Below are 12363 nucleotides of genomic sequence, written 5' to 3'. Positions count from 1 at the left end.
CTTGGGCAAGTACCCCAGCCTCTCTGACCCTCATCTGGATATTAGAAATCATAAGACCTGCCCCGCCTGCCCACAGGGCTCAGATGCACACAGCCTGAGAAGACGCAGGTGAAAGCCCTGAGGAGCCTGGCGAGGCCAACACAGCCATGAGGTGGCTGAGGATGGATGCCCCAACTTGCTGGAGGTCACCTGCAGGGAGGCGCACACCCGGATGCATGTCCTGGGACTCCAGAATCGGGCCCCATGGCACGGCTGTGTGAATGGAGCTCTGGGCTGGGTGTCTGAGGACTTGGCTTCTTGTCCCAGCGCTGCTGCCTCCCAGCTGTGTGGCCTTGGTAAGACACGTTCCCTCTCTGGGTCTCAGATTCATTGTTTGTGAAATGAGGGCATGGGTTTAGACGGTCTGAGATCCCTTCTAAGGCTAACCCCCTTTCAAACTGCACTTGGGGGCGCCACAGCAGCCTTTTGGCTTCTGCAGCAAATTTCATTCTTCTGCTGTATTGCAAACTATTTTTTAATATAACTAAAAGGCAGCACCCACAGGCACATGTCTTTTCTGTAAAAATTTAACCCATTGGAGGCCATCAGTATTGTGTTTTCAGTGATTGGCTTATACTAAATAAATGTTAAAAACATGCACTTACAAAGTAAACACACATCACTGAAATACTGCTCTTATCTCTTATAAATCAGGGAGCCACATCAAGTTTCATTTGATATACAGAGACTCCTGTTTTTAAAAAGTTGGAAAACATTGTCTATGATATTATGACTTTGAGATCCTGACATTCTACAGGCCTAAGGATCTAAAATTCCAAACCTGTGATTAGATCAGTCTATGTGTCTTGCGTTTTAGCAATCTACAATTCCCTGCCTCTCAATACAGCAGGGACCAGGCTCCATCTGATCGCCTCCTTCTCCCCAGCTGAGTGCTGTTGGTGGACCTTGCAGCCTCTGCGGTTGCCCATTTGCTGGCCTTGCCACGAGTAGGGCCTTTGGTTTTGGCTTAGGGAGAAGGGAAGCGGTTGGCACAGAAGCCTGAGGGCAAGGAGGCATGAGGCCAGGAGAAAACAAAAAGGGCAAGGCCTCTGCTGCCCAGCCTGGACTGAGGGGCAGGTTTCAAGCCTGGACGAGGGAAGGAGAGGGGTTAGGGACATGCAATAAAAGAGGCAAGTTCAGGAAAAGCTCTGGGAGGGTGAGGACTACCAGGTCAACAGAGACCCAGGTGCCCTTTCCACCCCTGCGGACTCAAGGGGAAATGGGGGAGAATTCTCCTGCCAAGAAGCAGTTGGATGCCGCGGAAGGCATCAGGCACAGAAGTTACAGAGGTGCCCCTCCTGTGGCCTGGTGCCACGACATGGGATGAGAAGGACAAAGTTAGGAGAGCATGAGAGGCCTCATTCCTGAGCACAGGAGACCCCCCCAGGGGACTTGCAGGATAATGGAGCAAGACGGGGGGGGCGTGCTGCCATGCGGGTAGGAGCCCTCAACCACCAAGCTGTGGCTATGAGCTTCGAGGAGGCTGCCTGTTCCCCATACAGAAAGCAGAGTCATCTGGGTCACATGCTAAGGTCTTATCTAATATGCTAAGATGCTCTCCCCACATCCACCAGGAGCCAAGCACCCCCTTGACCTTTCTGGTAGCCTGCGGAAAAGCCCCTGCTGGCCACGTGCTTGTCGGAGTGGAAGACGACAGACATGACATGCCAGGCAGAGGAGAACGGGGGCGGGGGCACCCGGCCGCAGAACCTCCCCAGCAGGTTGCCCTTGTCTCCTGCAGCCCCGTTGTAGATCTCCAGGAAGTCGAAGCCGCAGGTGTCGTGGAACTCCAGGTCAAAGGTGTGGAAGGTGAGCAGCACAGAGGAGCCCTCGGCCACCACGATCAGCCAGCTGCACTCCGTGTCGTAGGGGTAGAGCCTGGGGAAGTTGGGGCTGGAGAAGTTTCCGGAAGGTGCCGAGAGCACACCCCCACATTTGAAACCTGGGGCAAGAAGGAAAGATGGCTCAGAGTCAGTGCTGGGGTCTTTGGGATGGGATCAGGGAGCATAAAGCCATGGCCTTAAATCAGTTCTTTTGTTCATTTATTTACTTATTCTTCAAATACTTAATGAGGCATTCTTTAAGTCACTCAACAAAATTTTCTTGAGTGCTAGGTATTGGTCAAGGTGCTGGGGATATAGCAGGAGAAAAGCAGACAAAAATCTCTGCTCTCACGGGGCTTACATTTAAGTGGGGAAGACAGACAATAAACTCAATAAGTAAAATGTAGTCTATTAAATAGTGGTAGGTGCTGTAGAGAAAAACAAAGCAGGGAAAGGGGATAGAAAGTGTTAGGGGTAGGTCTATAATTGAAGTTAAAACATCTATCTGCCCAGCCCTAGATATGTGCAGTAAGGAAAATCATCATCATCATCATCTTCACAATGAAAATGTGCTGAGCCTATTACAATATTAAAAGTACACTCTTACATATACTTATTTGCTTATATTTTTAAAATGAAAACAATTAAGGTAAATTCATAAACACGATTCAAACCAGATTTCAAATTGGAGGACTATCCACACAAAGAAAAATGATTTCAAATGACCTTGAAATACAGTATATATCCATAGTGAGATATATCCTAAGGACAAAATGAACCACAAAGAAATCTTAAACTACACTTAGTAGACTTACTATCAGTAATAAGATTAAATATTGTTATATTACAAGTAATATATATTAGTAATAAAGCAAATAAGTATGTTAATGCCAATAGAAACCAAGATGTTCAGTCTAAGAAAACAGAGATACAAATATAAAATAAAAAATTTAAGTCAAACCCTTGTGATCCTTAATTTGAATTGAAAATATCAGTATGTACTTAAGATTTATTTTTATTTCTTAAAAAAAATGTATTTCCTAGTTCTGTTCACTAAAAAGACCTAGAAGCAATGCTATTCCGGTAGCATTTTGCACCTCTAGGATTTAGATCATTTCCAACTACAAGGAGCAAGAGCTCCTTGGAGAAACGGCTGGTATCAGGTCTATGCAGGAAATATACAAGATATTTGGGACATCTTATGCCAGAAAGTAAAGACGCCGTCAAGACTACCGGGATTGTGTGAAGAGACCCAGGAGCCTGCTTGCAGGGGCTGCCCCTGGCTAAAGATGGTACAATCTGAGCATCAAGAAAGAATAATGATAACAATGGGTTGAAACATATCAAATATCTAAAAATCCATGAGTTCATAATAAAACCCAAGAGAAATTTAAAAGAAACTGGGTTATCTTCAGAGGTCACTGGGGCACTAAGTCTTTTCTGTTAATTGATACATAGAAAGGGAAAGGGGAAGAAATAAGCATCTACTTTGCCTTTTCTATGGGGACTGGATTTCAGGATTGTAACGAGCTAATAAGGGAAAATTCTTTTTGTAACCCTTAGTAAAATAAGGAAGTGAGACAACACATCAATGCCTGGCTATAATAATGGGGTAAAAAGTTGATGAGAGAAAAAAAAAGTTGAGAGGTAAAACCTAGGTGGTTGGGTATACAGGTATTCCCTGTAAAATTCTTTCAACTTTGCTGAATGTTTGAAAATGGTTATAATAAATAATTTACATGAGAAAAATTGATGGTGAACTTTATAATAGTTGGATCAGGCTGACAATAGCTGAACCAAAAAGTCTGAACATCAAAGGTGGGGAAACTGGACACCATATGCCTCCTGATGTAACGCACACACACCACCACCTACAAAACACTATTTTTTTTTTAAAAAAAGAACCTGAATCCAATGTGTCTAGATCTATCTAAAGGTTAATCAGAATATGGAAGATAAAGGAACATTTTAAAGGACACCATGAGGATACATTAGTCCAAGACCAGAATGTGGGAAATTCTGGCAGATAAATGTCATAGGGGACTTCAACAATAAATGATAAGGGGGGGAAAGGAGGCAGAACTGATACATTAAAAGAGAGTCAGGAGTTGAATATCAACCAAGTACAATGTATGAACCTTGTTTGGATTCTGATTTGAACAAACCAACTAGAAGAAGACAATTTTGCAATAATTGGGGAAAAATTAAGCATGAACTGAGTATTAGATGAGGTTAAGGAATTATTATACCATTATAATGATATTGGGATTATATATATATATATATATATATATATATATATATATATATTTTTTTTTTTTTTTTTTTTTTTTTTTACTTTTTTCTGTGTTAGAGATACATCCTGAAGAATCTATGGGTGAAATAATAAGACAGCTGAAATTGTCCTTAAATTTCTCCAGACCTTCTTGAAATATATACAGGGATGGGATAAAAGAAACAAGAAAGGCAAGGTATTGATAATTGTTGAAGATTGTTGATGGAGATGTAGGGATTTGTGAGTCTATTTTCTTTATTTTGTGTATGCTTGACATTTTTCATAATTAAAACTTAAAAAGATAAAAAGCACACTGGTCACCTTCTTGGTGAGGCTCCGTCCACCACCCATTACGATTGAAACCCTCTCCCACCCCTATACTCCTCTCCACCTTTTCTGTTATATTTTTCTCCATAGCCCTCATCACTATTGAACATGCCATTTATTTTACATATTTATTTAGCTTATTGCCAGACTCCCTCCACCAAAATGTAAGCTCTGTGAGGGCAGAGATTTTTATCTATTTTCTTCACTGCTGTAGCCCAGTACCTACAACAGTACCTGGCACAACGCAGATGTTCTGAGTATACTTGCTGAAAGAATGAATGAGTGCATGATCCTATATCATCTTCACACCAGCCCCATGAAATAGGAAGGGCAGGGGTTATTGCCCCCATTTTACAGATGAGAAAACTGAGGTCCAGAAAATGAAGTTACTTCTTGTAGCTCACATCGATTGTCCTGGTCTTCCCAGCACCTCTTCCTCCACCTGTTGCAGTAACAAGCCCTCTCTTTAAGGCACTGCCCCCCTCCCTCTTCTTGTAGCAACCTCCCTTCTTCTGCCCCTGCCCCCGGGGTGGATATATGACCCTACTTGGGCCGATCCTGGGGCCCCCACCACCACCACAGTGACTGGCCAGGCCAGAGTTCTCCAGGATGTCTGGATGAAAGCACGTTCCTCCCTGGTCCCCAGACTGGGAGTGGGAGTGGGAGCTTGGGCAAGCCCCTGCTCCGAATTCATGCAGAAAGCCCATCTGCAGACAGCAAAAACCATGTGAAAAGTGGAAATGATCCTGGAGCCAGGATGCCCTTTTGCAGGCACCCTGAGCCCAGCTCAACTATACTTCTGCCTCCTGGGTTATAGGGGCTGATGCATTCCTCCCTGTGCTTAAACTTGACTAGGTTGGGTTTCTGTTACTTGTAATCAAAAGAATCCTGATGAATACACTTGACCAATGTCCCTGTAAAAGAAGACAAACTTGCCAAGGGTGTGCCCTGTGCCAGGCCTGTACTGATTTTATAACAGGCCCCTGTCCTGGGGAGCTCACAGTTAGGGGTAAGGGGTAGTTGGGCAAATGAGACAAAGCCACACCGTGTGATCGCCTGCAGCTGAGGCCACACCAGGAGCTCTAGGGTCCAGAGGGAGGGAGGCCAATCTTGCTGGGGCCAGCAGTATTGGAGGAGGGACAAGCTTCACAGAGGAGGTGATATTGGAGTTGGAAGGTTTCATTAGTTGGGGAAGAAGTGGTGGCAGTAGGAGAAGAAGGACAGCTTGCTAGGAAAGGAAATGGTGGGAGCAAAGGCTCGGAGGCACAATCACCTAGCCTCCCAGAGCCTTGGCAAAGCATCCATGAAATGGGGAGAATGACACCTCCCTTGCGGGGCTGCTGTGAACACTGATGAGATAAAGCCTGTGAAAGGACTGGACGGATGCTCACCCCACTTCGTGTTATCAGCTCCCTGCCTGGCCCCTGGGGCAGGACGAGGCAGGAACAGTGTCTGATTCATGCCTGATGGCAGGAGAATAAAGGTGGCATTTTGCCCAGTGTCTGTCCTTGTCCTTTCCTGGCCTTCCCCCAGACCTGGCCCTTAGACGTGGAACTGCTCCAGCCTACAGTCCAGGAAAGATGGTGAGAGCATCAAGGCAGACCTCGCAGACGCCGTGGCAGTCCAAGCACCACCAGGCACGGGAACATCATCTTCCCAGACCTGGCCAGGCTAGAAAGTGGAAGCAGCTAGCTCCTCCCACCACCCAGACCCTGGGTTCCCAGCTCATTTCTGCCACTGATTGGATGATGGCAAGTTATGTTTCCTCACAGAGCTCTACTTGAATCTTCTGGAAAATGAGGCACTGGTGGCTGTTTACTAGGCCCCACGCATATGCGAGGCCCTTAGAAGGGTGAAATGATAGCACCCTGCCTTCATGGGAAGACAGACAGGCAAACAGAGCAGCCTGCACAGTCTGTGACCAAACTCTGGCATTTGAGGCTGATGGAGGGATTGTGGAAGGCTTCATGGAAGAGGTGATATCTGACCTGAGCCTTGAAGGATGCACCAGGTATTCTCAGGTGGAAAAAGAGGAAAAGAAGCCTTCCAGGCAGAGGGGCTGGAGTGTGGGAGGGAGCCTTGAGGGTGAAGTATCTCTAGAAAGGGATGTGATTCCCCTGCCAGAGAATCGGCTGCCCAAGGGACACAGAGAACTGAGGCCCAACCCTCAGAGGGCACCAAATGCCATAATAAGGAACTTTGATTTTTGCCTGGCTGGCAGAGGAGCTGTACAGCGGGTTCTCAGGAGAGAAGGAAGACTCCTTCCAGTTATAAACCTTTAATAGGCCTCTGAGCCATTCCCTTAGGCCTTGGTAACCATGAATCCTTGGAGAGGTTATTTAATCACTTGGACCCTCAGTTTCTTCATCTGTAAAATGGCCCACCATGCAGTTTGGTGTGAAGATTAAATGCAATCTCTATATAAAACCCCAGCACGTGGCAGGTACTCAGTAATTATTGTCTTCTCCCATCTCAGAAATGAAGCATCCTTAACTCAGCCAGCCCACCTAAAAGGGCATCTTGCTTTCCCACTCCTCCCATAGAAACCTCCTGAGACCCAGGCTGCTGCTTGCCCTCCCCTCTCTTCCCTGTCCTGAGGGGCTCCTACCTTTCATGGCTTGGGCCCTGGGCCCTGGGTTCAGCAGTGCCACTGCCAGCAGCAGACAGGACCCCAGCTCCAGCAGCATCTCCTCACCAGGGACCCCCACAGGTCTGCAGAGCTTGAGGCAGGCGGGGCACCCAGCAGTTCCAGGATCTGAGGGTCTGGAGCAAGGGAAAGAGAGGTGAGGCTGAAAGGGCCTCCAAGTTAATGGTGGTGTGAATAATTCATTGGCCCCTCGAATCAGTAAGCTGATCCCCAGGAGCTTCCTTCACTCTACCCTGAGGTGACGGATCTAGTGTCACCAGGTTTACACGTTCTGAGATCTGTACTGGCCACACTGTATCAGGAGGGGAGGTGTTCCGGTTTGCTAATGCTTCCAGAATGCAAAATACCAGAAATGGATTGGCTTTTATAAAGGGGGTCTATTTGGTACACAGTTACAGTCTTAAGGCCATTAAGTGTCCAAGTAAGGCCGCTACAATATGGTACCTTCACTAAAGGATGGCTTTTGGCATCCCGAAAACCCCTGTTAGCTGGGAAGACATGTGGCTGGCGTCTGCTTGCTCCCAGGTTGCGTTTCAAAATGGTGTTCTCCAAAATGTTGCTCTCGGGGCATTTTGTCCTCTCTTAGCTGCAGCTCCTCTTCAAAAAGTCACTCTCAAAGTTGCTCTCAGGTCCCTCTGTGAGCTCTTTTTATAGGACTCCAGTGAACTAATCAAGACCCACCCTTAATGGGTGTGGCCACATTTCCATGGAAACATTCAGTCAAGAGGTCACACCCTAATCAAAGGTGCCACTCACAGTTGGGTGAGTCACATCTCCATGGAAACACTCAGAAGATTCCAACCTAATCAACACTAACACATCTGCCCCCACAAGATTGCACTAAAGAATATGGCTTTTTCTGGGGGACATAATATATACAGATCAGCATAGGAGGCAACCTGGGCCTGGAAGGAAATTTGATGGTAGAGAAAGGACAGTTACGGGGCCAGGCAGACCTGGGTTCAATCCCAGTTCAGCCTTGAACCTGCCTAGTGAACTTGAACAAATCATCTAACCTCTCCGGGTCTCTGTCTTCTCATCTGTCCAATGGGGGCATACAGCCCTGCCTTATTTGGCTGTTGTAAAAATGACATGAGCTCACTTACGCTAAAGCGCGTGGTAGGCACTTGCTATAGTCCGTTTCCATCTCCCACCCCATGGAGAAGCCAAAAAGAGCCACTAATTAGTGGGACAAGCAGCACAAGCATCCTTCAGACATGAGAACTCAGCTAAGAGGAAGAGGGAAGGAGGTTGTGGTGGACAACTGATGAGGTAGGGAAGCATGCAGTGGGAATATCAATTAGAAAATCATATTTTGCAAAACCTAATGCAACAATGGGTCTAGACCATGGTGCAAATTCTGGCCAAGAATATTAAACTTTCACTCCTTGATTGCTCCATAAGCCTTGTTTGAACATCATTAGGTGTCAGGCCCTGTGCTAGGAGCTGGGGCTGCAGAAATGCCCTTGAGGGCTTCGTGTCCAACAAGAAATGGGGCCTTTCTATTCTTCTGGGGGTCTTCTGATTTGGGTTCAGTTCAGCCCAGCACTTGCTTCCTCGTCTCCTTCTCTGTGCAGAGCCCCTGCTGGTGCAGGAGTGACTGAGGTACACACGGCACACTCCTGCCTTCCAAGCGAGGAGCCTGGGCTCTGGCTTCTGACAGATGGAGGTTTGAATCCAGACTATACCACTGTCTGGCTTTGTGATCTTGGAAATGTAACCCACCCTCTCCAAGGCCCAGCTCCCTCGACTGTATAAGAGGAATGATAGTAATAGCCTGCAGTTTCCTGTGAGGATTAAATGAGGTAATGTACGGGAAGTCTTTTCAAGTTTCCAGCTCTGTGCATAGGAGTGAGTATGACTTTTATTTAGCCCAGAGTAACCCAGACATCCATCTGCCAGACCACACATGGCCTCTGGAGGTCCCCAGGGAGCCCTTTGCTGCCCCCTGGAGGGGGTTCAGGAAAGAGCATTAGGGATGGTCAGGTCTGAAGGACCGGCTTACCTGTGAGGCTTGATTGGCAGGAAAAGAGAGGTCCCGCCAAGGGGGCGGGAGCTTTTATTAAACACGTACAAGTGGGAGAGGGGGCGTGAGGAGGGAGCTAACTTGAACCTGCTGTGTGGTGGACACGGTGCTAGGAGCCTCATGTAGCTCATGTAGTTGGATCCTCCCAACTTACAGGGGTGCATATTATACTCTCCATTTTACAGATGAGGAAACTGAAGCTCGAAGAGTTTGAGCCACCATCTTGGGTTGAGTTCCTCCAAAGGCTGACCCCAAGTTAAGGATTCAAGGGCAAGTGGTTTATTTGGGAGGTGATCCTTGGAAGCCCTGGAAGGGATGTGGGGGTGTGAGACAGGGGTGGAAAAGAAGCCAATTCAGGTTGCATTCATGAGCAGGTAATCACTGCAGGCAACTGGGGTTCAACTCCATTGGGGACCACTGGGAGACAGTATGGAACAGGCCCCTGAGTTGTCCCACCCAACAGTGTTTCTCCATCAACTCCCAGCCACCACTGGTGTGCCAGTTTGAATGTATTATGTCCCACAGAAAAAGCCATATTCTTTGATGCAGTCTTGTGGGGCAGACATAATAGTGGGGATTAAGTTGGAATGTTTGGATTAGGAGATATGCCCCACCCAACTGTAGATGATAACTGATGGGATATTTCCATGGAGGCGTGGCCCCACCCATTCAGGGTGGGCCTTGATCAGTGGAGCCATATAAACGTGCTGACTCAAAGAGACTGAACTCAGTGCAGCTGTGAGTGACCTTTTGAAGAGGAGCAAGCTTGCTAGAGAGGAACGTCCTGGGAGAAAGCCATTTTGAAACCAGAACTTTGGAGCAGATGCCAGCCACGTGTCTTCCCAGCTAACAGAAGTTTTCTGGACACCATTGGCCATCCTCCAGTGAAGGTACCCAATTGCTGATGTGTTGCCTTGGACACTTTGTGGCCTTAAGACTGTAACTGTGTGGCCAAATAAACCCCCTTTTATAAAAGCCAATCCATCTCTGGTGTTTTGCATTCTGCAGCATTAGCAAACTAGAACAACTGGTTATAAGCTTTTCCAGGAGCATTATCTGCTGGGTATTTCCAACCTGCCCGTGCATGGTGCAAAAGCCATCAGGCAGAAAGTTCAGGGGGTACAGGAAGAAGCTGTCTGCATGCAGGGGGACAGTTGGTGCCAAGGGATGAATGTAGAAGTGTGACAGCATTAGCTGAGCCATCAATAATTTTTTAAGAGACTATCATTATTGTGGTTACACCCCAGAATCACCCACCTTGATATCCCTCAGCATCAACCACCTCTCAAACATTCTTTCCCCTCTCTGTAACCACCACCTCTCCTCCTGGGAACCCAGCCTCTCCAGTTCCCCATGCCTCAACCTCCCAGACACCACTGGTCTCTTTTCCCTGCTGTTCTCCCCATTGTCCCTGTTGTGCTTAGATTCCAGGGTCAGGGTCAATCTGCTCTGCTTTCATGACATCTGCTGGAGAATCCCCCAACCCAAATCAGCCCAGCTGCTCACATTTTCCACCGGTCTCCAGCCTCACTGAAGGTCTCAGCGAGGCCCCACAGCCTTGCCATGCTTCCCTGGTTGGCCCTCTCTCCGATTCCCCATAGAAGTCGGTCCAGATGTTCACCAGTCCCTGCAAGACCCTACATCTCCCCCTCCCCCTGCAGATGAGCTCACCTCCTGCTGCAGCCATAAAGCAGGGGGCCCTTCCTCCTCCAGCCCTCACACCACCTGCAAGTGCTCATGCACCCCTTCCCTCCGGCCTGTATCGCATTCGTGTGGGCTCCAAATACAAGGTCATCTTGTACTTCCTCCGAGCCCATCTCTCCTTGAAATCACCTCCGGGTGGGCCTCCCTCCAACCCACAGCCCTGGCTATGGCTTCTCTCCTGGTCCCCTGGGGAGGTGGTGGAGAAAGAACAAAGGCCTGCTCCCTAGCCGGGTCATTAGGGAGTGCCCGTGGCGCCCGTAAGACGAGTTGGCCCTGAGTGCCTGGGTGCCTGCCAGTGTCCCGTTATGCCGAATCGCAAGGGCTGAGCCTGAGGACCCACCCTCAGACTCCAGCACGGAGACAGCCTTCCTCTCTTATAGCTCTGCAGCACCCCGGAGCCAGCAGACACAGGGGCTCCTCCTGAAAGGGCGTGAGCTCCCCCAGGCTGTGAGTATGTGTTGGGGACCAATGCTGTCCAAGGGAGGTGGCCCGCTGACGCGTGCGCTTATGTTTCTGTCCCTGGGCATGCTTGTCCATCTCAGGGGGGTACGTGACATCATCTGGTCATGCCATTTCTTTGGGTACAGTAGCCCTTCTTTATGTGGCTGCATCGGGCACAAAGTACACTGTCCATTTCTGAGGGTGAATATGCCCTTTGTGTGACTGCACCCATCACTGTGTGTCCATTTCTCTTTGCACACCTGTCCATCTTTGTGCACACATATGATCACATGTACTCCTGTCTCTGCAAATGCCCCCTGTCACTTTGTAAATGGCTAACATCCATCCATGGCTGAGGGCTGAGTTACTTTGTGAGTGTGTGTGTTACTATGACACACCTCTCCCACTGCAGGTACCTTCAGAGTGCACCTGCAGGCAAACGTCCATAGTTCTGCATGTACATGACTGTCTATGGATGCATACCTACATCTACATGTATATTTCATTCTGTACATATACAAAGATTTCTAAGCGAATGTCCCTTATCGACTATACGTCCGTGTCTAGGTGCACATGGCATAGATGTGTGTGGGCATGACTACCTCAGGGAAAATGTCTGTCCACATGTACACATATATCTTTGTATGTGTACATTCATTGTGTGGGTACCCAGCTGTCTGCTAGTGTACAGGTCACTGCCTCTGTGTGAAATTAGCAGCTCTGGGAGTGCATGACCTATGTTTGCATGTACATAACTATGACTGTATTTGCTCATCTAGATCTCTGGGTGTGTACGTCTATATCTAGGGGTTCTCTCTAGGTCAGTTTTGTTTTCATATCTGCATGTCACTAGTACCTGGGGACAGTGATGGTGTCTATGGGACAGCATGGGTGCTGCCCAACAGCCTCCTTTTCCCATAGAGACCTGGGCTGACAAAGGTGGTGGGCAGACGGCGGGAGCAGGGAGGCCATTCTCCCCCACTGGGGTGTTCTGGCTGGGCCCAGGGGAGCCACATCTCTCCCTTAACAAGAGCCCTGAGGACCTAGGGCACTTTCCCGGGAGTACAGCCCCATGGCACCA

The 12363-nt window shown here is 48.2% G+C and overlaps 1 protein-coding gene across 4 annotated transcripts in view; it reads right to left on the bottom strand.

Annotated features, from left to right (window-relative positions):
* Positions 1-12363, bottom strand: part of CDCP2 (CUB domain containing protein 2) — a 38499-nt gene that overhangs the window by 10745 nt on the left and 15391 nt on the right. For all 4 annotated transcript variants that reach the window (XM_037827142.1, XM_037827145.1, XM_037827143.1 and 1 more), the window contains 2 exons: positions 7073-7227; positions 1634-1981 (listed from right to left, as the gene is read on the bottom strand). In XM_037827142.1, the coding sequence (XP_037683070.1) occupies positions 1634-1981; positions 7073-7151 (427 nt within the window). In that variant the 5' untranslated portion in view covers positions 7152-7227. The remainder of the gene's footprint in view (positions 1-1633; positions 1982-7072; positions 7228-12363) is intronic.

Source organism: Choloepus didactylus, chromosome 2 (assembly GCF_015220235.1).
Source record: "Choloepus didactylus isolate mChoDid1 chromosome 2, mChoDid1.pri, whole genome shotgun sequence".
Classification (NCBI taxonomy): Eukaryota; Metazoa; Chordata; class Mammalia; order Pilosa; family Megalonychidae; genus Choloepus; species Choloepus didactylus.
This window is presented reverse-complemented; position numbering and strand designations above follow the sequence as displayed.